The 23,587-nt window shown below is 46.9% G+C and overlaps 8 protein-coding genes across 8 annotated transcripts, besides 3 other annotated features; 4 read left to right on the top strand and 4 right to left on the bottom strand.

The window, feature by feature from the left end:
* Positions 1-170: 170 nt before the first annotated feature.
* TSTA_021710 (mitotic check point protein (Bub2), putative) lies at positions 171-1,835 on the top strand (the record flags this gene model as incomplete). The annotated part of the gene is made up of 3 exons (XM_002484303.1): positions 171-659; positions 718-1,478; positions 1,537-1,835. 3 exons carry the CDS (start codon positions 171-173, stop codon positions 1,658-1,660), a joined length of 1,374 nt encoding a protein of 457 aa, XP_002484348.1. The 3' UTR covers positions 1,661-1,835.
* Positions 1,836-1,863: 28 nt separating this feature from the next.
* TSTA_021700 (WD repeat-containing protein) lies at positions 1,864-7,593 on the bottom strand (the record flags this gene model as incomplete). Its single annotated transcript, XM_002484302.1, has 6 exons — positions 7,354-7,593; positions 4,590-7,285; positions 4,265-4,539; positions 4,100-4,219; positions 3,793-3,871; positions 1,864-3,524 (listed from the first exon to the last, which is right to left on the bottom strand). The coding sequence occupies exons 1-6, from the start codon at positions 7,509-7,511 to the stop codon at positions 1,864-1,866; spliced, it is 4,989 nt and encodes a 1,662-aa protein (XP_002484347.1). The 5' UTR covers positions 7,512-7,593.
* Positions 4,929-4,957: a microsatellite.
* Positions 7,594-9,098: 1,505 nt separating the features above from the next.
* Positions 9,099-11,834, bottom strand: TSTA_021690 (6-phosphogluconolactonase, putative; the record flags this gene model as incomplete). The annotated part of the gene is made up of 3 exons (XM_002484301.1): positions 9,099-10,460; positions 10,489-10,781; positions 11,069-11,834. The coding sequence occupies 3 exons, from the start codon at positions 11,832-11,834 to the stop codon at positions 9,099-9,101; spliced, it is 2,421 nt and encodes an 806-aa protein (XP_002484346.1).
* A 1,980-nt stretch (positions 11,835-13,814) lies between these two features.
* On the top strand, positions 13,815-15,099 carry TSTA_021680 (short-chain dehydrogenase, putative). Its single transcript, XM_002484300.1, has 2 exons — positions 13,815-14,298; positions 14,352-15,099. Exons 1-2 carry the CDS (start codon positions 14,007-14,009, stop codon positions 14,837-14,839), a joined length of 780 nt encoding a protein of 259 aa, XP_002484345.1. The 5' UTR covers positions 13,815-14,006; the 3' UTR covers positions 14,840-15,099.
* TSTA_021670 (uncharacterized protein) lies at positions 13,836-16,045 on the bottom strand (the record flags this gene model as incomplete). Its single annotated transcript, XM_002484299.1, has 4 exons — positions 13,836-13,930; positions 14,006-15,605; positions 15,656-15,771; positions 15,824-16,045. The coding sequence occupies 3 exons, from the start codon at positions 16,043-16,045 to the stop codon at positions 14,870-14,872; spliced, it is 1,074 nt and encodes a 357-aa protein (XP_002484344.1). The 3' UTR covers positions 13,836-13,930; positions 14,006-14,869.
* A 929-nt stretch (positions 16,046-16,974) lies between these two features.
* On the top strand, positions 16,975-17,622 carry TSTA_021660 (uncharacterized protein; the record flags this gene model as incomplete). The annotated part of the gene is made up of 2 exons (XM_002484298.1): positions 16,975-17,460; positions 17,482-17,622. The coding sequence occupies 2 exons, from the start codon at positions 16,975-16,977 to the stop codon at positions 17,620-17,622; spliced, it is 627 nt and encodes a 208-aa protein (XP_002484343.1).
* Positions 17,623-17,993: 371 nt separating this feature from the next.
* Positions 17,994-18,019: a microsatellite.
* A 135-nt stretch (positions 18,020-18,154) lies between these two features.
* Positions 18,155-18,210: a microsatellite.
* A 1,839-nt stretch (positions 18,211-20,049) lies between these two features.
* TSTA_021650 (uncharacterized protein) lies at positions 20,050-21,391 on the top strand. The gene is made up of 3 exons (XM_002484297.1): positions 20,050-20,113; positions 20,171-20,872; positions 20,936-21,391. Exons 2-3 carry the CDS (start codon positions 20,609-20,611, stop codon positions 21,248-21,250), a joined length of 579 nt encoding a protein of 192 aa, XP_002484342.1. The 5' UTR covers positions 20,050-20,113; positions 20,171-20,608; the 3' UTR covers positions 21,251-21,391.
* A 192-nt stretch (positions 21,392-21,583) lies between these two features.
* Positions 21,584-22,850, bottom strand: TSTA_021640 (uncharacterized protein; the record flags this gene model as incomplete). Its single annotated transcript, XM_002484296.1, has 2 exons — positions 21,584-22,094; positions 22,653-22,850. 2 exons carry the CDS (start codon positions 22,848-22,850, stop codon positions 21,804-21,806), a joined length of 489 nt encoding a protein of 162 aa, XP_002484341.1. The 3' UTR covers positions 21,584-21,803.
* Between the last annotated feature and the right edge of the window lie 737 nt (positions 22,851-23,587).

The raw sequence follows: 23,587 nt of genomic DNA, 5'->3' as shown, positions 1-23,587 counted from the left end.
ACTCCGTATACCTCTACTTGTATATTGCAGAAGATGTAGGTTGACGCTGATTGGTCCAGCCGCCACAACGCGTCGGAGCTCCCCCCGCATATTCTGCCTGCTATCACTTCATCCGAACCATCTCTCAAAAGCCTTGGAACTTTCCCTTGATAAGATAATCAAGGAGCATCATGTCCAGCAACAGTAAAGTCTCGCTGGCCAACGCGAAACTTCAGGCATTTACTGCGCCTCCAGCTTCACCCCAGTCACCTCGCAGACTCCGCAAATATCAATCACACCAGTCTTTAACATCAACCGCATTTTCCAGCTTCGGACAGCCTTTACCAACGACCGCAACCGCGGGACACAATGGCAGTAATAATCGACAGCGCGATACCAGCATGACGCAAGATGTTCAATCAGATACGAATGTGCGCCCTCGGACACGTGGAAGATCGAACAGTGACTCGGGCTCAAGCAACCCCACGCCGTTGACGACGGGTACAGTAAGACCAAAGCGGCCGGCCAGGAAGACAGATTCGTCCGGTTTTTTGATCAAGAGATCGAGCTTAGATGCGTTATTACGGGACGGACCGGCTGATGGAAGGTTACTTGACACGTTACAAGAGTTGAGGTTGATGGTTCTGTCGAATAGAGTCGATGCAGACTCAGATGGGATGGTATGTGCAATAATAAATCAGCCCCGTGGGTTCCGCATAACTAATTGGCGGCTGCTAGTCTACATATCGAATATACCTCTGGCTAGCACTCCTCGGTGTCCCTCCACTACCCACAGACGAATACCTTGCCCTCGTTCACCGCGGCAGATCTCCAGCATATGCAAAAATCAGGAACGACACATTTCGAACGCTCGCCACCGATCCACTATTCAAACGGCGAGTTACAGAAGCCAGTTTGATTCGCTTATTGAATGCAGTAGCATGGAAATTGCATGATGCACAACAAGTCACCAAACCGTCATCGCGACCATCTTCGAGAAGAAAGGAGCTACTAGAGCTTGCTATAGATAGTCCGCCGACGATAGAGGAAGAGCCAGAGGGCGGCGACTCGGTACAACCTTTGGACAATCCGACTTCAAAACCGGCAATCTATGTCCAAGGCATGAATGTGCTCTGCGCTCCATTCCTCTACGCAGCTCGCAGCGAAGTCGAGGCTTTTGCGCTCTTTCATTACTTTGTCACAAAGGAGTGTCCGGGATACGTGCGAGGAGCTATGGATGGTGTTCACAAGGGTCTTCGTCTAGTTGACCGGTGTCTGGAAATTGTCGACCCGAAACTGGCGGCTTATCTGTTCTCCAAGGGGATGTATGCGGAATTGTATGCGTTTCCCTCTGTGCTGACACTGTGTGCCTGCACTCCACCATTGCCGGAAGTGCTTCATTTATGGGATTTCTTATTTGCATATGGCCCGCATTTGAATATCCTGTGTATTGTGGCACAGCTTAATCGAATGAGGGATGCCATTCTTCAAAGCGAGAGGTACGTCTAACTTCAGAAGTACAAAAACACATTCTTGAATCCATACTGACTGTCTCAGCCCAAATAAACTGTTACGCTCATTTCCGCCCCTTGAGGCAGACAAGGTGATAAGTCTGACAGTATCTTTTGTGCGAAAGATACCTGATGATCTATATGGGGACTTGGTTGATCACGCTAAGTGATTTTCAAAATATGAATGACACCACGAGCATTCCAAGGCGCTTATTTTGTCGCAATTTTTCGTTTGATGATAGACATTATGTTCGGAGCGATTTGGATAACATGTACATTGTGTGCATAATATGACCTTGCATTTTATTTCGGCATGATAACGAGTTAATATAGATTATGATATGATTATTTTTTTCTGTACTTCTAAGGTTATTTAGGACCGATCATCAGCAGCCTCCCATTGACATCTCGCACACTGACATAATCCCCCAAGCGCCCCCTTGGCCCAGGCTCTCCTCTCTTTAACATCAAGTCCAATATCACAGTAATGATTCAAAATCTCCTCGCCCTTTCGTATGAAGATGTCTCCCTTTTCGATCCTTGACTTTTCCTCCCCATTCTTCCGTCTCCAAACAGCCTTCTCGTCTGCCTTCCTAACCATAAAACAAATCTCTCCACCCCATTCCCATCTCACATTTGGATCGCAAGAATGGTTCGCTAGACACCACAGAGGATGCACAGCACAGACCTCCGGTCCACCGTCCCAGGTTGACAGACGGCCGGAAGCAGTGCCTCTGAATTTTGCGTATAGTGTATTCAAGATCCACGTATCATAGCGAGCGAGTATTGTGAAGGGATCAAGACCCATTTCTTCGAGCAGGCGGGTTGGTTGGAGGATGTTAAGTTGGAAGGAGAATGGTAGAGAATACTCATCCTGCACTTCCGAATCTGCCTCGTCTGTGTCAGGATGGTACTCGTGAAAGTCGCCCCATATATATTTCACCTCTGGCAAATCCAGCGGATGAACATCCTGTGTAGCGGCCATCGCAATCGCTCTGCCGAGTAACAAGAAATACAAATAATCAGCCTTGTCCTTTGGATCGGCAACATCTTTTCCAATTGATTCGAGCCCTTCTTGGCCACAGGTTGCGCCGTGATAAGTACTCTGAGCTTCATCGTGGCATTTCTGACTGCAGAAGATTGTGTCGTCGCATTCTTGACAGGCTACTGCTCCACCACCTCCCTCGTTTGTGTCTGTAGTGGTAGATGATAAATCTGGTAATGGCCCGTTGCAGGCATCGCATAAATCGTCATGTAGACGGTTCGTAGCCGTTAAGAGAGATGATTCTCGTAGAATGATCTCGCCTGGTCGAAGATCCCTTTTGGCAAAGAGGCCTAGTTGGATTGATACTTCTCCTTCTCCACTTTCAGCACTCTGTTTGGCATCTCCATGTAAAGCTGGTAATGCGACGGCTTTCACTTCAAGATCCGGTGCTACTGTCTCCAGCCGTCGATTCAATAAGTCCAATGTTTCAGGCGCTTTGCGATCTGGTTCGTGCTGATTCCATGGATAAAGGACTCTGCGCGCATTTCCCTGGCCTGGAAGCGTTATCATTTTCTCAGATGAAAGATCCAATCTCTCATCTACAGTTTTGAGTCGTGATATAATCCCTTTGAAGCTTTCATTGCTCTCAATCAAAGAAGATAAATGCTCAACAGCTCTATCCCGAAACTCAAACGCATCACGTAAACATCCACATTTTACCAGACTTGAAACAAGCAAGAGATACGTCTCGCCAATCATCGACTCATACTCTGGATATGTGATTTCGACAAATACTTCTTCTCCTTCCCCATCATTCGGAGGGTGAACCCGTCTTTGAGCAACGTACTCGGCTGATTCGGGCTCAACGACGCATTCGAGTAACGTCAATGATCTATAGGCATCTGCAGCAGTGAGGTCGTGGAATCCCAGTTCTGCGTATAGTTTTGCGCGGTCTAGGTAAATCTGTGGATTATGGGGATCGTGGTTGTTATATATTTTTGTCGATAGGTTGGATAGCTGAGACTGGATATCTGTGTTTGTCGTCATGACTGTGAATCGGTGGACGGGAATTCAATATTTATCAATTATGATTAATGCATATGTTAGCATGGTCGTACGTAGTATCAACTTCGTTCAGTCAAGCAGTTGGCGGGGTGTTAGAAAAATCTTTATCGGTACTTATCTTATCAGATCTATGGCATCTGACGTCTGCTTATGATTGGCTGCATCGTTTGCTTCGAACGTAGTTTGTTCTTCATGTTTTTAAGATCACTTTTGATTCAAATTATTTCTGATCTAAACTAATGCTGGCTTGACACGATATATATCCGCCTAAGATATCTCGCGATCCGAACGTAGCAGGTCCAAATCTCTGTGGAGGCAGACTAGATGTTTGCTAATCTGTAGTCAAAAGATTATAATTTATACACTGTCGAAAGAAATATCATGATAGTTTTTTTAAACTGTCGAGTCCGTCGTTTCTGTCGTTCTTTACTGTGGTGATAGGAAGCACTACTGGTAGCTTCGGATGGTGGTATGAATGATATAGGTGGCGGAATACTCACATAACCTAGAACGCGATATGAGCGGAACGTCGCAATCGATTCGTAGAAATTGAACTTACTGTGCAGTTTTCGTCGAGTACCAAAGTAGCACCTTCCCCTACCTCTACTCCTGCAGGATTCTCAGTTCCAAGGGTATGACGCTGTCCAATCGACGCGGCGAGTCGGGCCAACATACTTCTCTGTATGATATTAGTCGAGTCAACAAACGACGAGCTTGGACGTACTGTGATAAAAGCATCGCTAAGTCCACCTTGTCTTTCAATATCATTCTGACTCATGATCTGATAGCTATTTTTGATCCGTTTGCAACTTCGGAGACCAAATACTTGTGAACTGCCGGCAGTATTGCGCGGGCGAGCTCCGAACATGTTTGCCGGATGATCGGGGTTTAATACATTGACTCCATGGCGCGCATCATACTGAGCGCGTCTATCGGGAGAAAATATTTTGATCGTATTGTCGAGTCCAGAGACAGCCAAAGTCGGTTCGTATGGGTGACCTAGAAAAAATCATTATCCATGTTCGGCTTCTGACGAAAGATAGACAAACCCTGTACGATGTTCACCGTCTCTCCGTCACCCTCCAGAAGATTGACTAGTTTGGCTGTCTTTCGGTCCCAGATGAATACGTGTCCAGAGTCGCATCCGCTGACAACATACTCGTCATCCAACCCATAATAGTTGACATCCTTGACTGTTTTGATGTTACAATGTCCGCTATAAACTATTTCATGTGTTCCGCAAGGAACATCGCCGTCGACATCTTCCCTTCCCCGGTGGTTCGCAAGTCCACCGTGGCTCAAGAATCCAAAGACAGGGTCATCGACATCATGTTCATCGCCGTCAGAGTCGCCATTCTCATCGTCATTCATGTCATTGTCTTCTTCTCCGTCGTCGTCGTCGTCGTCGTCTTCGTCGGTGTAACCAAACTCAAAGCTCGCCCTTTCGTCAAACATGTCGAAATCATCTGATTCGTCCTGCAACCCATCACTAGGCCCGTTGACACCGCGCGAATCTGCAGTTGCTCCAACTCCGTCCGAGGTTGCAGTGTGTCGATTAGTAACAAGTCGAACTTCTTCGACCTCGTCTGAATTGTCTTCAGGATCAATATCTTCCTGTAACCGCTCGCACTCGTCATCGTCTTCATTATCTTCTTTGAGGAACGTTCGCAACCCTCCGAATGCACGGTTGACAAATTCAAAATTGATGCCTTCGCCCACACTCATCAGTAGACCCCGCCCGACTCTCACACCCCAGAACTTTACCGCTGCACGCCTGTTCAAAGCGCGAATTACCCGGTTCGACGAGTCATCACTATCCTCTACCACAGCCACATCATCTAGTTCTTCTAAAGGAAGTCGAACAGCCTTTTTGAAAGCAGTAACTGCAGCATGTTGAGTGGAAAAGATGATTCGCGATTCATCGTGTTCAAAACGGGAAGCGTCTACATTAACAATAGGTGACGAGTCGGCTAACTCTAGAAGATAAGGCACAAGATAACGTTCGATACCCTGCTCTCCTTCGAATTCCGGAATGGGAAATCGAGCACGATTCCGAGGCGAATTCTGACCTAGCTTAAATCCTTCCAGTAAGGACTGTCGACCGCCGTCCAACCACAGAAGAATTGCCTTGAGAAAGTCATAACCAAACTGGGACTCCGAGTCGATTATACCGTCTTCCGAAGGTGCGGGAACGATTTGCGCAAAACGTGCCGTCTGACTTTCGTCTATTCCACGTCCACCAAGCGTGAAAGCCAAAGTCCCAGAAGCCTGAACAAAACGCCGAGCAGCCTCACGGTTCCTTCTAAGCGTCTGCTGCATGATAACGACATCCGGAGAGGGATTCATCGGGTATCTCCATGATCCGTTAACTTCATCCATCTGTTCCAAACATACCGATGCGTGGCTGAGAGTCGTAGTGAAGGATGATTGATACGGTGTAAGATCATAGTGGCGTTGGGCCTGAGACATCTCCCGCACTGATGTCTCCAGAGAGAACAGGGCTTTTCGCATTTTGACAAGACCCTTGGCGATTTCTAGACTCAACTTTTGCGCTTCAGTAAGAACAGAGACTCTTGCTCTTTCGATGATATCCTCGGGCGTGTCTTCCTCCGCCATCGGAATTGGAATATGTTCCGATTCTCCATTGCCATAGCGAACCTGAAACGACATCTCCAACCCATCACCAGGAGTGTCGTCTGATCGTAGATAAGACAGATGTCTCCTATTCCCGCTTACAAGGGATGTGGCGGATGCTACCTTTTCTCGCTTTCGTTTTCTGGTAGAATTGGCCGTCTTCACTCCGTCGCCACTCCTCTCTCGAGCATCCGGACTGCGAATGAGATCGAAACTGTAGATCTGATCTCCAGACCAACTGACAATTATCTCATTCGGCCGCGCATCGCTAATCTTGCAGGCAGTGATATGGCCATTGTCTTGAGGTTTCATTTTAGACTGTCCTTTCGGGGCGAACCTTCGAACACACCTGGTTGCTTGGCTCATCATTTCATCTTCAAACGTGCCTGCCGAGGGAGTCGAACCGGCTATACGGCCTTTCTCCGCAAGTAAGTCGCGTCCAACCATTCGGCGATCGTGGAGAAAACAATGCAGATGAGCGCCACCTAACGCGATGTAATGCGGTTGAGACGCAGAACAAGAGATTGTGTTCAGGTCGAGATGGTATCGCTTATACGAGATCAAGGGGGCCGGGATATTCGAGTCATCGTGATGCACGCCAGGTCGATACGCCATGAAACCTTGTCCTCCACGTGGGGCGGGATATGCCGAAGACGGTTGACGCAGATCCCACTGGCGCACTTCGCCATCCTCTGAGCAGGTCAAGAACAGATACGGGGACGACTCCGTGACGATTCTCTTTACACGATCGGAATGCGAGCGATAGACACGACTATTTGTGTTGTGATGACTGAGATGGCGAGTTCCTGTGAAGAAATGAGCCATACGCCGGCTTCTTGTCGAGAATGTCTCGGTAGAAGCATTAGCGGAGCCATTCTTGAACGAGTATTCTACATCAAATATCCTGACTTCTGAGTCGCCGGCGCAGGTGAGAAGGATTTGATCGTTAGAATGGGGCATGAACTTGACGGAGAAGATATTTGCCGTGTGGCCCGTGTCAATCGAGGTGGTTAGGGCAAACGGAGACGCTGACGAGTCTGGTTGATATGAGTATATATTGAGGTAAGTGTCATCAGACCCGGATGCTAGCAGCTGTCCAGAGTTTGACCAGCTGTGTTTTGTCAGTGACTTCTGGCCCCTGTAGAGAGATGCAGTAGACATCGTCCAAGGGGTACATACCTCAAAGCATTGACACAACCAGTGTGGCCTCCAAGTTCGTTGACAATATCCAATTCATCGATCCACTCGGAGGCGCCGTAGAGACCTTTGAGGCTGACATCGTGGGGTCGATAGCCAAGTTCCCTCTGGAAGACCCTGTCGTACAAAGACGACTTCATCGCTGTTGGCTCCAGGTGCCTCGAGGTAAGCGACAGTGGGAAGGAGGAAGCGGGCGGGTCGTCGGATGACGTGTTGGTGGTTAGGAAGCTTGATTGTAGTAATGCAAGGCCTTTTTTGTCAAAGTCAGAAAGAAGAGAATTTGATTAATCATCCTTATTAGACGGGTGAGTGTATAACGGCTGGCAGAATCCTGAAAATGAACATCTCGCGGTGGGACTGTCGGTTCCTTTTTGGCCGAATCTTCACCACCAGATATGACCTTGGCAAGATAAAAATAGGATCTCGCAGTGGCTAGAACTGATCGAAAGGGTGTCCGCACAGACGCGTCGAAAAGAACAGATGGTGCGTCGATGCAACCGCAGGAAGAACTATTAGCATCAGATCACTGCAAGTCTGTGGAAGAGCTTTAGTGCCAATGGACAAGTTAGCTGAGACACAAGGAAAGCTCAATGTCACGTGTATAGACAATGAGGCGATCCGACGGCGAAGAAGTGAAACAGAAACTTGAAAGAGTTGCGATGCAAAATCAGGGAAGAAATGAATGAAGATGGATTCTGGTTGGAGGAGAACGGGACGGAACTTCTCTCCAGGTTTGGCAATTGGCAGGTCTGCAGATGGGGAAGGCGCGACTGACAAGAATCGTTTCAAGGTTTCAACGGGAAGGAGGGGGGGCCTACCCAATGACATCAGGCGGGTGAGCCAGCCAGTCTAATTGGACGCTAGACCAGATATAGCATAGTGCGAGGCCAGACTGTGGTCCATAGCGCCACCGGACAACGTTGCATGTGGCCTGAGGCAGACTATTTTCGAATCTGTACCGGAGTACGGAGGAATATTCTATGTCCGTAAAATACTGCTACCATGCCAAACAGGCGAACTTGATGCTATAGTGTACTATAACTCTCAACATTGTGCGTTACTCTTCAAACGCAAAGTATAGTATACTATTGACAACATCATATCCGCCAGCCAATCAGCACACCCCAAAGCGACCATATACCCCAGAAAGGAATAGTCAAGCACGACTGATGTGTAGCGCTAATCCCCAAACAGACTAGTGCAGACAAGTCGAACTTAATTTGGACTTTTTCCTCCAGCAATTCTGCTGGAATGTTCCATCCTCAAGTTAATCATGCGCTGGCAGCCATGGATGCATATTTATGGCCTGAGGAATAGCTCAGCTGCTGCGCACGTGAAATATAGGCGGCCATTCGGTTCTATTATGTTTTGCGCAGCAAGTTGACGGTAAACAGCTAATCAGTGAAACTACATCAGGATGGGCTCTTATCTCCTAAGCACTGTAAGCACGGGTCCTTTTTATGGAGACTTGGACATGAATCCATATTCGGAATTCCATTTTCCGAGGGGAACCGCGAAACTGATCGCCGATGTGTACGTAGCATACTTTATAGAGCGCAGCGGTAACTGCGGAGAGACTGCGGAGAGACTGCACGATACATAAGTTCAGCGCTTCGGTAGTGTCCGAGATGGTATATGTAATATATATATACATGTGATTTACAAATAAGAATAGGTGAGGAATCGATCTTCTGTACGAGTCATGCATCATTAATCATTTACCGCAGTTACAGTCTCTTCCAGATACCCGCCCCAGAACCCATCCCCGGATCAATCCGGACCTGATCTGCCGCGCAGGCAATCCATGCTTGCTCCAGCCTCACCGTCTCAGACTCCACGGCGCGCATTAATTTCAGCTCGTCGATCATAGACGTCCAAATATCTCGATGTCCTCTGGCGAGTCGTACAAGCGCCGAGTCGCTGTGTTTTTCGAAGAATTTCGTTTCGTCCAGCACGAATAACGATGTTTTTAGTAGTTCCCGCAAGCAGAGTTCGGCTTTGACGGTCAACTCGTCCACTTCATTCCTCCATGTTGGGCCGAGAGTATCGATGTATTCCGGTTCCCATTCCTTGGAGTCGTTTTGATCCTCTCGGCTTCGTTTAATATGTTCAGCCCTATCCAGCCATTCTTCAAAGACCTGAACAACTAGAGCGTACCGCCCGCTGCCGGCCGCGGTCATATCCGCAACTTCCTGAGTGACTCTCGAGAAACTCTGAATCTCGGCTTGAAAAGTAGCCCCGTTATTATCCTCTGCAAGACTTGCCGACTCCAGCGACCAGTCGTAAAGAGCTTCAAGATTCAATTGCTCTTGCGCACGTCTTTCCTCCTCCAAAATTATCCTATATGACGCAGCCACCTCATAGTATTTATCCCGTAATTGACGCTCCGCTCTTAACTTCCATTCTGCGTTCTCTCGTATCGACGACGAATGGAGGAGATAGAGTTGTAGGAATTCAGTCTGTAGAGCCGCAGTTTCCGGCGACGCATTCACAACCTCGTTACCAGCAACAGACTTGCCGGTATTCCTTCGGTCGCCCACGCTCCGGGGGACTTCTTTTTCCTTTTTAGGGCTAAAGTGTTGCTGGTACGTTGTAAATTGTGGACGGGCCTGTTTGACGGTGGTCGTTGTCCCTGTCCCAGACTTTTCCTGTGATCGCGAAGGCGCAGACAATCCCGGGGTTGCACCGGTATTGAGTACCTGACTTCGATGCCTTGCGTGTCCCCTTGCTTCTCCGACACTACTTATTTTCGGAGCGGATAGTTGGCGTAGAGATGCGGATCTGGTCGGCCGTGCTGGAGGTGGCATTGATGGTTTCTTCGGAGCAGATTTGGTGTCATTTTGCTGCTGTGGTTTAATGGGCGATTTTGGTCGTGTCGATATGCGCTCGCTTCGTGATTCAGTTTTTGCTCGCGAGCGAGGAGGATTTGTGCTCGTTGCGACGGGTTGCGCTTGTGGTATGTTGACATCTTCAGGTTCCGTCGGAGTCCTAGGAATCGGCTGCGCGTCAACTGATGGCTCTGATGTGGTTGTTGTCTGTGTTTTGACTGGTAATTGTTCATTTTGTTCTGTGTTTCTCGTAGGCTGCGTCTGTATCTGTGGCCTTCTCAATCCGGACGGTTGACTCCGGACCGCCATGCGCTGTGGAAGTAGACTCTTTCTGCTGGATGCATTGTCTGTGACTGTCAAGGTGGACGGTACGGGAATCGAAGAGCCTGTCGTGACTGATCGCTGTCTTTGAGGCAGTTTGAGGCTTCCAGGAGGGTTTCCGGGGCCATTGCGCGTTGTGGTGGTTGGCATCGGAATGTTTGTTTACGTTGAGAGAGCGGGGATGGCGTGTTGCAGGCCCAGTCGGATTGATGAAGTGCAATCTGAATGACGGTTGACATGCAGCCGCCGCGTCGATTCCGACTAAATCATGATAATTAATTTCGACGTTCGGTTTGTTGACATAGATTGATTATTGTTCTGAAGTCCCAAGGAGTAGGTCGCGATTGGTCCCCACCTTGATGGTCAGTGCTTCTAGAAGTCTTGGACGATCACAACAAAAAAAAAACACGTCAATTCCAAATGCTCTAATTTTGCAATTATCTACACTACTTAATTTTCTTCAATATCAAAGCGCATCTTGATTCAAAAAATTTCCTCTCTATCAACACAACTAATCTATAGACTGGCTCGCTTTGGAAAAGACACACTCTCCGTAGCCGCATTATCAGAGAACCAAGACACCTTATCTCCAGCCAAAGTATTGACCAATCCGCTCGGCAAAGTGTGACTCTCATCAGTATCAAAAATCCTCTTCAAAATATCCTTCTTCCCACCACCAGTAGCGACAAAGGCAATGCTCACGGCGTGCGTGACGACAGGCAAAGTAAGCGTAATACGTTTTGGGGGTGGTTTGGGTGAGTCGCTCACACCCACGACCCAGGCATGCTCTTCGCGGAGTTGCTCGTGGCCAGGGAACAAACTGCAGGTATGTCCATCGGGTCCCACACCGAGCAAGATCAGGTCGAAGATGGGTATTTTGACGCTATCCTTAGCGGCGAATGAGCGCTTGAGTTCTTCGGTGTAGAGGTCGGCCAATTCCGTTGGGTCTTCATCGTCGACATGCTTCTCATCAATAGGGATGACTTTGGGCGCACCAAGATTGGCAGGGATGTGGTCGAGGAGCTCCTCCTTGATTAGACGGTAATTGCTGTCAGGGTGGTTTAGCGGTACAGCGCGTTCATCGGCGAAGAAAATCTCCCACTTGGAGAATTGAGCTGTATCTTCGGGGGAGCCATTGCCGGGTGCAAGAAGGGCTTTGGCTAGAGTATTTGGGAGTGAACCGCCTGAGACGGCGACCCGGAAGACGTCGTGTTTTTTGAGGGCGGCGTTTTGGTTGTTTAGAATATATTTGCGCAGTTGTGTTGCGAGGGAGTCGATGTCTGCGAAGCTGTAGAGACTGGGCGAGCCTGCCATTGTGTATTCAGTCGCTATTATATATTAGAAGTGAGATTGGGTATGTTCCGGTTCTGCTAATCTCTCTCAATATTGAAAAAAGTTGAGTTGAGGAAAAAGGTGTAGAAGAGCGAAGAAGAGAGGGACATGGTGGGGTAGCTGGATGACGTCGTGTATACATTACTCATCATTCCTAAGCATAGTTAGTATTATTTACAGGATTACTACTATTACTGATTAGTTTCACTTGGTGAAAAAGAAGATAATAAGTAGGAGGAGTGCCAGCTCGTATAAACCACATTGAATTTCATGTAGCGGAGCCCTGACGAAGCTGCGATGGAGTTCGAACAAGGTTTGCTATCGACGCAAAATTCCTGCATCCTGCATACTTCGAGCACACGCAGGCGCAGTTACACTGCTGAATGCAGGATGGTTGTGTCCACTATGAAACCGCAGGAGAGAATACGCTACAATACTTGTCTCATAGGAGCGCAATGAGCATGATGATGTTTGGTGGCAACCGTCAACCAGTAATACCGTTCCTAACGCGCCTATTATTCGCGGCATGGCTGTTTCTCACCTGGCAAACCCGTGGCAGATTTACACATCATTCAGCAGTACATCACGAATTACACACAGATTCATGATGATCTAGCTCATATATAACAAGGCTACTCGCCCGTTCAGCATCTCAACCGAGTGGATTCAGATCAGTGAAACCATGGCTACAAATATCGAAACGCTCGCCGCTGCCAGAGCTGCATCTACGGCCGTCATCAAACACTATCAATGTGCGAATAATCGACACTACAATATCAATCTTATGCAAAGCTGACTATTTCCTAGCTCCTAGTGTTGGCGGTCTAGATCAGCTGTATTGCTGACCATTCGTTCTTTGGTTGAAGACCCGCGGACAGGCAAAAGGATTAGCAGAATCTTGTGACGTTGATGATTAAGAGATTACTCTCATAAGGGTTTTAGATTAATGTTGAAAAGGGAGTTTCGGATCTTTTGCAGGAAGGGGGTTTCGCGTTAGAGGATGTTAATCCGGTGATATGGAGGTTAGTTGTTTCCTCCTAGTTTCGGTTTCTCATAAGCAACAAGTTCAGTCCTTGGCACTTTAATCACATTGGAGATCTCTCCACGTTTCCCACTTCTACCATCTTGCCAACTTGGTAGTCGGACCAGGCATAATAGCAGGAAGACTATCTTCTTAGCCTAAAGATTCAGCTACCTATGTACCTTGACTCAGACTGATATTCAAAGCCAGTTTATTCACAGGATAGAATCAGACAAGTTCAATCTATAGAAAAGTAAATATTTTAGATTATTTCAGCAACAGCTCATTTTATCTACTCGATATATCTAGCCATACCGTCAGGCATATATATTCGCTTATGCGCACCATAGACTCATTCCTCCTTATGGAGGCTGATACCTCCTATCATGGCGGAAAGTACCAACCATCACCATATCTACCACTTCCAGAGAGTATCGACCTCCATGACACGGAATCAATGTGTCCATGCTCCATCTTCGAGGGTATCCATCCAAACGCCGCAGAGTTATTGGACGCAACCGGTCTACGGTATCCAGGTGAAGGAAGACGGGAGTAGTGTTGCTCACGATCTTCCTCGCGGGATGCGAATGCATGGAGAGATTAGTAAGTGGAAGGATATCGGACAATAGAGGTTTGTTCGTGATCGGAAGCTGCCAGTAGATGGGGATGATGTTCAGTAGAACTGATTGCCGAGGAAGATGCAAACCCATTCATTCAGCTGATACACACTACGTAGTCTGATTAATTTTGACCCACGAGGGAATAAAAACCGATCTGTCCGGTTCTGACTGCCCGCGTATCCTAAGAATTGAACAGACTAACAACTTCTTCGTGATGTCCAACATACTCTTATATGATTGGTTCTTGTATACCTCAACTTCAACTATGGATCCAATACCGTGATCTTATTGGCCAACATGTCATATGCAGCTAAGCATCAACTTTTCTCTGTTTCGGGGATAGCGTCACTTCGGGTTTTCCACTACCCCATTTGGTATCGTTTCTCAGCTCTGTTGTAGAGAGGGGAAAGTATATATATAGTCCTGGATCATCCCATCTGGGGGTCATTGTATTCAGCATCGACTTTCCATCTTTAGTTTATCTTGTTCTCTAGTTCAGTTTCTAGACGTACAATGGACACCCTCTCCCTCACTGGCAAAGTAGCCATCATCACAGGCTCAGGTCGTGAGACTGGCATCGGTGCGGGGATCGCTGCTGCATTGGCTCGTAACGGTGCTTGGGTGGTTATTAACCATGTCTCAGATACGACTGCGCCTCGAGCTGCGAAAGTCGCTGAATCGCTTAATCAGAATACTTCCGGAAAGGCAGTTGTGGTTCAGGCGGACGTGTCTTCAGCGGAGGGAGCAAAGATGCTTGTTAATGAGACTCTGAGGTTGTTTGGGGTTGATCATGTTGATATTTTGGGTATGCTCCAAAAATTGCCTTTAGTCTCGTTAGGATAATGGCTGACTGGACAGTCAACAATGCGGCAACTGGTTCTCTTGAGCCGTTCCTCAACGTATCTTCCTCATCAATGGAAAGCACCTTTCGATCGATCGTGTTTGCACCCGTATACATGATCCAATCCGTTATACCACACATGCCTCGCGGTGGACGTATCATCAACATTGGAAGTGTCGCATCGAAAATCTGCCCGTCGCCCATCGCAATCTATGCTGGCGCAAAGGCTGCCGCGGATGCAATGACTTTCGCCATGTCAATGGAGCTGGGTCGAGGATATGGAGTGACCATCAACACTGTGATGCCAGGGGGTGTTGCGACTGATGCGTTCCCCAAGGAGATTATGGAGAAGATGCATGAACCCTTGATTGCGATGACGAGAGCCGAAGAGAGGATCGGGACGACTGAGGATATTGGCGATGCGGTGCTGTTGCTTTGTAATGAGAAGAGTAGGTGGATCACGGGGCAGGTTATTAGTGTTAGTGGAGGGGTCACTGGTGGTTGATCGGACTCGAATTGTTGCATGTATGATAAATCAAGGCTGCGCCGCATTGTCAATTGCAGTGAGAAGTGTTTCGTTTTCTGCACCCATGCCACAGACAACGTCAACCCAAGCAATGTCACGAGATCGTTGAAGAGCATCAGTCGCGGACTGTATTCCCATGTGGTGCATGCATCTGCGGATTTCGGCAACGTAGAGCGTGCGATCCACAAATGGCTGTAGAGCGGCAACGATAAGAATACTCCATAGTTGAAGACTTTGTAATGCATCGTCAGGTTGATATAACGAGGGACTCCTCCAGTATATTGACAAGACTAAGGAGAATTTTGCCGTCAGAGTTGTAAGCTCTATTTCATCTAGGGCGAACGAATATAGCCGCTTCAAGGCGGCTAGAAGAATGAGCATGCACAGACGTGTCATCTCGCAGAACAGTTTTGCAGAGTCAATTGTGCCATCAGTTTGCAGATCGAGTCGTGGGGTGGAAAGTAGAATATGAGCAACAGGGCCAATGGTGTGAAGGGGACTGAGGTCGTCTTCTCGTCTCCAGAATTCGGGTTCATGGTGACGGGCATTCACAATGTCGGCAATGACTTTGATTCTGTCCAATGCATTGATTACAGGGCACATCGCAGCGTTATTCTCGTGCATCAGTTTGCAGATAATATGCTCCAACAGTGGTGTCCGGCCGGGTAGGCGCGACGGCAAGTTATTCATGTATTCTGGAAAGTGTGGGTAGGTGTCGTGTGTAGCCGAACCTAGGACATCATACCTGCCAATCTTGGATTAGTGATAGGAAGCAAACACAGAGAAAGGTCTTACCATGATGCCCAGAGTGCGAGATTGCTGTCAATATTTTTGTATCCGCCGCGAACCTGTATGATTCGATGTAAGCCTTTCATGTGGGTTTCCCAGCGAGTCCACGAGCCGACATATATCTATTCAGATATTCGTTAGTCGTTGATTACAGTGAAAAATAGATATTCTTACATCATGGCAAATAAGCCCGAGAACAGTCACAATAACACCTTCACTAGTACAGTCGTCACGACATTCCAGCCGTTTAGTGACTTGTCTCAGACACTGGCCGTAATATTCCAACGCTTCCGAGCATTTCTCATACTGAAACGTATCTGGCTGCTTCCTCTGTGCCATGAACATGGCCGCATTAGCCATGCATAACTGGAATGCAGTGGCATCCGTCAAGGCCATTGAGAACCAGACGGTGCGAAATGGACGGAAGACATAATCGGATTCCGCAATCACTTTGACGTGTCAGTCAGTCAGGATATCAGCCGTCGTTTCAAGTAGATACGCACTGAAATAGATGAGCTCTTGTGCTCTGGTATGAAACTGAACCGGAAAGGGCCATGATCCCAATGACTTTTGGATCGGGAATTCTCCTCGAGCAACTGTATCCGCATACACCCTCTCAAGAGCATATGTTATCGTTTGTAACCTTTTCGGGCGGCTCCGTCGGCCTAGGCCATCTCGTATGGAGTGACTCCGGATAGAGCGCTGTATGTCTTGTTTTTTGATATCGTCTGGATGATTTGCATGAACGAAGAGGATATTTACCTCGGGCATGTTTAACCTGGCGCCGAGACCGATTGAGCGACCATTCTAGACCGCTGTAGGCACGTATGATGTTGTCTAGACACCAAAACAAATAGCCGGGCGAGCCCACTAAGGCTGCAGGGTTATCATCGAGCAACACCTGATCGTGGTGTGGTGAACGCGGAGAAGGGAGGAAGATTGGCAGGAGAGAGCAAACCCCGGTTGGCGGGGTTAGCGTCGACTGCCTTAGGGTTAGGGCTTCACGGCTTAGGGTTTCTTGTGAGAAACATCGCGAATATTTCCAGTTGATTCAATGCCCTAGTCACACAGTTGAAGTACACGGGCAAGTCCATCCCCAATATGGCAAATTTTTACTTTTTTTCTTTCATCTCTTCGACGCGAGTCACATTTGATCCTGAAATCAACGCGTATCTTGATCAACAAAAAATCTGGAGACAGAAATCCGAAGACTTGAAAGAGTGGATACATGGAGGCCACTTGATCATCAATACTCGTGAGTTGACTCGGCTCTACAGTTGATACATTGATCCTGTGTCTGAAAGCATATCGCCAGATAGCCAAAAATGACAATCGGGTTGCATCAGTGGCGAGAGTGCTCCCCCTTCGCCGAACCAAAGGAAGTGACTCTTGAAAGAAGATTCGTTCCTCAGGAGATCTATGGTGCAAACATCGACGAGAAAATTGTCCAAGTCCCCGTCCACAAATGGGTGTTTCTCGCCTGCGAGAATGCATCAAGGTGTTGGTCCCACAATCTACCAGCGCATACGGATTGCCTCGTCATCGCGGTTAATGGTGCCTGTCAACGCAATGCTGCAGGCAAGGTAGAAACTCCATTGGGGTGTATGTTGGCAAGAATAGCCCATACAACGTCGGGCATAAACATAGACGTTGAGGATGCTGGCCGGGCGGGCGGCCATGTTGCCGAATTGCATGCTGCTCTCTATGGTCTTCAGCAAGCTGCGGCTACTGCTTGGGAGCGGGAAATGTCAGAAGAGAGAGACAGCGGCAGACCATCAATGATCGCGATCAAGTCGGATTCTCCCTATCTCGTGAGGAGCATGACGGACTAGATTCTAGCATGGGAGAAGAACGGGTATCGCACGACCAAGGGGACTCCCGTTGTGCACACGGAACTGTGTGAAAAGCTGGAGGCCGCTTACTGGAGCCTGTGCGGTGCCCATGAAAGTCGACGTGTCTACATCTATTTCTAGCTTGTTGATAGGCCTCTGGAGGGGGAATCGGGAAGCTTGGGATTTGTGCTATGGTGCTTTTAAGAAGTCGAAGACATAGAGATCGGGGACACTTGCCTGTATCGGAACATGTATCTGATTCATTTTTTAGGGTTAACAGGGTTACGTACTTACCGTAGTTCCGAACAGCAAATGCAACCTTGGAACAGTTCTGCCTCCGCATCATCTTTCGAGCCGAGTAAGTTACATAAGAGATGATAGGGAGAAAGCGCGGAAGTAGGCAAGTTACGGCTGAAACCTGGCGGAGGCCTGAGGGCTGGCAGATGAACCGGTTCGGTCCGGATTGCAGATTGGCCAATGAAGAGTTTTTCATCGATCGATTAGAGAAATCTAAAAAAAAAAAAAAAAAAAAAAAAAAGAGGCAAGGGAATAAAATGTTTGGCTTGGTGGATAGCCGTCAGACTATTAGATATAGTTTGTCGCATCGTGTAGCAGCCTTTGCCGATCTGAGATCCGACATCAATAACATATTACTTACTACATACGTACCCTAGGTACTACATAGTATAGTATGGCATAGTATCATACGTATTGGTATGGTATACTATGTAGTAAGAGTAAAAGACAACTCAGTCGCTAAACAAATAGCAAATGTATGATGACGTTAAGCGTGCAATCTAGTAATTTCTAGAGAAAGTCGATGGTAACTGACGGTAATACGGACCGACGGTGGGACTGCCCATACCGTGGGCTGATGTAAACATATTTTCGGATATACCTCACCTGTTGATAAACTTAATGGGAAATACGGAGTATAAGTCTGTAGCATGTTTATATAAGTCTAGCAAAAGTCCTAGTCAGAAACTCGTTTGTCAACTCGACTGAAGCAAAAAGTATTAGACTGCAGTTCTCCAATGATTGGTGACTTAGCGTTTACTCGATTCGTGCTGTACTCGTACCGTATTGTACTGCCACCGTATCGTACTCCACTTTCCTCATCCTCTCCTTGATCCTCTCGGCACAATCATAAATTCACCCTCAACTCCTCCAGTTCTTGAACGTCAACAATCCTATCCTCAACACAGTCATCCATCCCTCGACTGACTCAGCTCGTTCGGCCGCTGCTTACCGAGCGTCACGGCCGAAGGCTTGCCTCGCTTGTGCACACGTTCCACAATCACGCGCCATCAGACAATAACCGTGCCTAGCTCATCCGCTTTCCTTCTGCCTAACCACATGCGAACTTCTCATATATCGACACTTAAGCGACTGATATTTATTATCATTCTATCACGCCCCCGACTCAGCTATCTCGCCAATCAATACCATCATTATCAGCGATTCAATATTCTGAGAACATCACCATGAGCTCCCCCTCGATTCGGCTGCAGACACCCACGGACCCTTCCGTCCGGCTCACCACTCCACGGTCATCCTCCGACTCACAGTCATCGAATTTCCTCGACATCGTGCGGTGCTCTCGCTGCCAGCGATCTCTCAGCATCAATGGTGCAACTCCTGCCGCGGGAGTTGTCCAATTCGGCATGAATTCATACTACTGCAGTCGATGTGCGTCAATGGTCGGATTCAACAATCGCTGAACCTATCACCCACAACTCAAGCAATATTTTTTTTCACAAAAAGATCGATTCCCCTGGCAACAGAGTTATCTCGACACCATATCATTCCTAGCTTCGTCGGGTGCCTGTGTCTACGGACACGGACGCATTTCGGGCATCAAAAAGCTCGACATACAATTTGGGCGGAAAACTGTTACGCGAATTGCACGATTGAACGTATCTGGCACGACCAAAGTATACGATGTGTCGATGCTTTTAAACACAGTTATCGAAACCGAGCGTCAAAATCTCACGTCAGAGTCTATGTTGTCGAGTTGCCATAGCCGAGAACACGACATGAGCGGTATTATTATCAAGTTACCTCTTGCGATGCGACTTGGACACATACATTTATTTGTATGGTTACAGTGCATCTGGAATGCATCTGAGATTATCACACTACATCATGGATAGGGGTTATTTTTACTATTGAGAGATATATCAATGGTCCGTTGTTTGCGCTATTGTTATCATTGTTTATTGCTTGCTTTTATTTATAGTTACGATATCCTCACCTAGCGCGTTTCTTTGTATTTACTTAGCGATTCAGGACAACAGAGATAGTTGATTCTTGATGAAACTATTCCAGGCGTTCTTGTTTTGTTCCTTGTTCTATTGATACCCATGACTTTCTTTGGCCTGTGAGTGAGTACCTTGCGAGTACTTGAGCGTTTTTATTGATATCCCGAGTTGACCCAATTCTCAACTACATTATGATTTTTATTCCTGTGTGATACCCTCTTATTACCTTATAGCCTTATAATGATGTTACTATATGCAATGAAAAATTTTCTCTGCAATAAATTGCAATGTCGACCGGGAGTCTGTACGTAATCGATGAGGCGTTCATCTAAGCCATCACTGCGCGTTTCAAAGGCCTTACCTAATCCGGCGTATTTATCATCCACCTACTCGAATAGGAAAGTGCTAAGCAAACATTGCTTCGTTAGGGCTAGATACGAGGGTTAGAACTTTTGAAAACTTTTTCATGCGCTTTGGATCTAATTTATTTATCTGGGTATGTATCGGGAATGACTTCCGTCTGTACCAAGGGCTCATGACCTTGGGTGGTGAGTAAAGTCTGGTAATCCCGTCAATCAGAGTTCATGTTAGGAATTCACTTGGGATTATTGGATGGTATCGTCGATAAAGGCCGACGATGGACCGGAGATGGCGTTTGGATGACACACGTCCTAGATCATTTGGAGCTATTGACAGAAAGTTTAGGATGAGGTAGATCTGTGTCAGATTTTGATACTTGAAGAAAACTAGGTGATAACATTTTCTCTAAAACAAAAGCGTCTGGTTTTCTCTTTGGAGAGGGAAATTGATCAGTCTGTCCATAACCATACGCAATCCTTTACTCAGACAATCCAAGACTCCTGAAAATGGCATCAGCATCGTCCTCATTAACAACAGGAATACCATCAATCTCCAACACCATCAGACAGGACCACGTCCAACTTCGCAACGAATATAACAAGATCCTGGGCACGTTTGATCCAGAGGAAAGAGTCAGATGGCAGAACCAGTTTACTTGGGACCTGGCGCGGCATTCAGTGGGTGAAGAGTTGGTTGTTTATCCGGCTCTTGAGAAGATCGTGGCGGATGGGAAGAGGGTTGCCGATAGGGATAGGGAGGATCATCAGATTGTATTTCTCCTCCGACCCCGTCAAAAAAAAAGGTGATCTTGGTTATTGACTTACTTATCGCAGGTAAAAGAATACCTCTACAAATTCCAAGCCCTCAAACCAACCGATACCGAATTCGAGCCTACCCTCCGCAATCTCTGGGGCGATCTGAGCGCACACATACGCAAGGAAGAAGAGGAAGATCTCATCCAGCTAGAGAATGGATTAAGTGAACAGGATTCACTCAAATTGGCGGCGAATTTTGCCAGAACAAAAATGTTTGTGCCGACTAGGAGTCATCCAATGGCGCCGGATAAGCCACCCTTTGAGACGGTCGCCGGGTTGTTGGCGGCGCCGATGGATAAGTTGGTGGATATTTTTAGGAGGTTTCCTGAGTAGATTTATATGTGTGTAGGTGCCATCTGGTGGTCTCGGGGCTAGGGCTAGGGCATGGGCATGGAATGAGTTTTGCTGCAAATGGAAATTGTGTAACACAGTCTTAATACTTGTTCGAATATCATAACCCATAATTGGTCATTCAATATCTTATCCGAGTAGTATGAGGTAGATGTAAAATGAGTCCTGGTCGATAATCCGCCTCGACAAGATGTTCGTCGGACTCTGTAGTCTCTCGCGAGGAGATGTACAAAGACTCAATCAAGAGATTCTCCTTTAAAGTATGACGGGTTTGCTTGTTCGGTGGTTGTTTTCGAGATCCATTCTTGATGATACATATAGTCATGTTATTAGATGTTGACACATATTTGGTAAATGTTTTAAGCATATGTTATGGCCGACTTCAGCCGTTAATGTGGTCTGCATGGATTCTTCCGAAAGGTGTCAAAGTCTTAATACACATCGTATCCAGGAAGAGTATTTGGAAATTCGAGTGTCTGTCCCATTAAAAGTGTTCCAATCTCACTAGAAGATGGATTGTTCGAGAAGTATAGACCTAAGAACTGATATGATAGTGTACTGTTGCCGTAGCTTGAAAATGTAGGTTCCAGATTGACCTTTTCACCGAGATTTGAAACGCTTCAGTTGGTGTCTTGTCTGCATCTTCAGGAAGATCTTCTGTAATCATCTCCCGTACCATGCGGATAATCTCACGGTTAAGCACCATGGACTTGACGTTGGCCAACTTGCTACGAATGTCGTCAGCTGCATCCTTGGTGATACGGGTGATTATACGCCCGGCGTCACTATTTGCGCTCTCCACAAGAGACGCCTCAGTGGCGATGGTCTAAAAACTATCTAACAGATCTTAGGCCCTCTCCCACCGTTCAGCTATGATCAGAATATTGTTAGAACAAGCACGAATTGCCTCTAGAACTCTTTTTGAGTTGTATGATCGCTCCTGAATTTTGAGGGTGTGGCCCACAAACAATATAAAATAGTTGTACCAACTGAAAACTGACTGATGAGCTGGAAGAGTAATGTTAGCATGTATCTGATTACAACTAATTACACAACTTACACCTGGCCAGGGATGAGGAATCGTTTTGTAATTTGGATTCCGCTGCATCCTGAAGCTGAGATCTCTAACGTTCTAGCTTTGATAGAATATAGGATCTCCAATCTGACAGGGAGTCAAAGTACGCGGAAAAATCTGAACTCATGGTAACGTTGAGAACTTCGGATTGGATAATTTGACAACGTTCTTGATGTAGTACTGCCGAGACCGATGTGAAAGTTGAGGGGCTGAGTGATACCGAAGAGCCTTTTACAAGTCCCGTATCATCGATGTTGTCAAAAAGCTATATTCGTTAGTATACTTCTAATTCATGGAAATAGAACTTACGGGCACAGTGATATTGTCATCTGCTATGGAAAGAGGAATCCTCAGGACGCCACAAGCCAGGCGATCCAGTCCGTAGGCCACCCAGAATGCCCGCCGACGCATTTGAATTTCAATACGGGATGTATCATCAATGGGCTCCGGTTCAACCTCAGCGGAATGAAATTGGACTACAATTAAATATCTTGTGTACGAGATCATGAGGGTAATCTATTCCGCTGATGGTGAAAAGATGGCATGCAGAGACATCATCAGGTAGACCTGAACATGTAATAAACGATTTGGATACTTCAGAACCGAAGGTAAATAGCGGCTAATCGCTTGATCATAGAAGTTCTATAAAATCTTAGTCAAAGGTTCAATGAAAAGTGAAATACTTTCGAACTATTTATTTGAGAAGTATGTGAGACACTTGTAGGATTTTTCGGATCGAGAAGCAAGGCAACCGCAAAAAGCTATTCAGTCAACTTAATAGCGCATAAGAACTCAGAATGGAGGACAAATATCGTACCATGTTAACAAAAGTCCTTGCCACACATCGACGTGGCTTGTTTCGTGTAACCGTTGTCTCCAGGCTGCATGCCATGTATACACAGTTGCTCTAAGAGGTATCTATATCTAATTTCCTCATCGCTGAAGCTCCTTCGAATTCATATATCTTTCCAAGAATCCGAGCAATGTTTTAATGTATGGTAGAAATAGGAGAACGTAGATAGAATGAGGCAAAGTCTAGCTCTCATCTCACCTGTCCAGGTAACAGACTTGAAAATGTTCCGTCGTTCATTTTACCTACCTGATGGTGGCTCTTTTCCCCGTGAAACTTTTCTAGGTATACTTCTGGCGTAAATTACACTGGTACGTTATGAGGCATATTCTATACAGACAGGGACTTATCTACCTACAGTTGGATTGGCCATTGCTGGTGATCAATGGTGTAG

This window comes from Talaromyces stipitatus, genomic scaffold (genome assembly GCF_000003125.1).
Source record: "Talaromyces stipitatus ATCC 10500 scf_1105507295549 genomic scaffold, whole genome shotgun sequence".
Lineage (NCBI taxonomy): Eukaryota > Fungi > Ascomycota > Eurotiomycetes > Eurotiales > Trichocomaceae > Talaromyces > Talaromyces stipitatus.
The sequence above is the reverse complement of the archived record's forward strand: the minus strand, read 5'-3'. Positions and strand labels throughout refer to the sequence as shown.

Coding starts and splice junctions, on each gene's coding strand:
- TSTA_021680 (XM_002484300.1), top strand. CDS start 14,007: ATGGACACCCTCTCCCTCACTGGCAAAGTAGCCATCATCACAGGCTCA. Junction 14,299..14,351: donor TGATCATGTTGATATTTTGG/GTATGCTCCAAA, acceptor CTGACTGGACAG/TCAACAATGCGGCAACTGGT.
- TSTA_021650 (XM_002484297.1), top strand. CDS start 20,609: ATGGCATCAGCATCGTCCTCATTAACAACAGGAATACCATCAATCTCC. Junction 20,873..20,935: donor ATAGGGAGGATCATCAGATT/GTATTTCTCCTC, acceptor TACTTATCGCAG/GTAAAAGAATACCTCTACAA.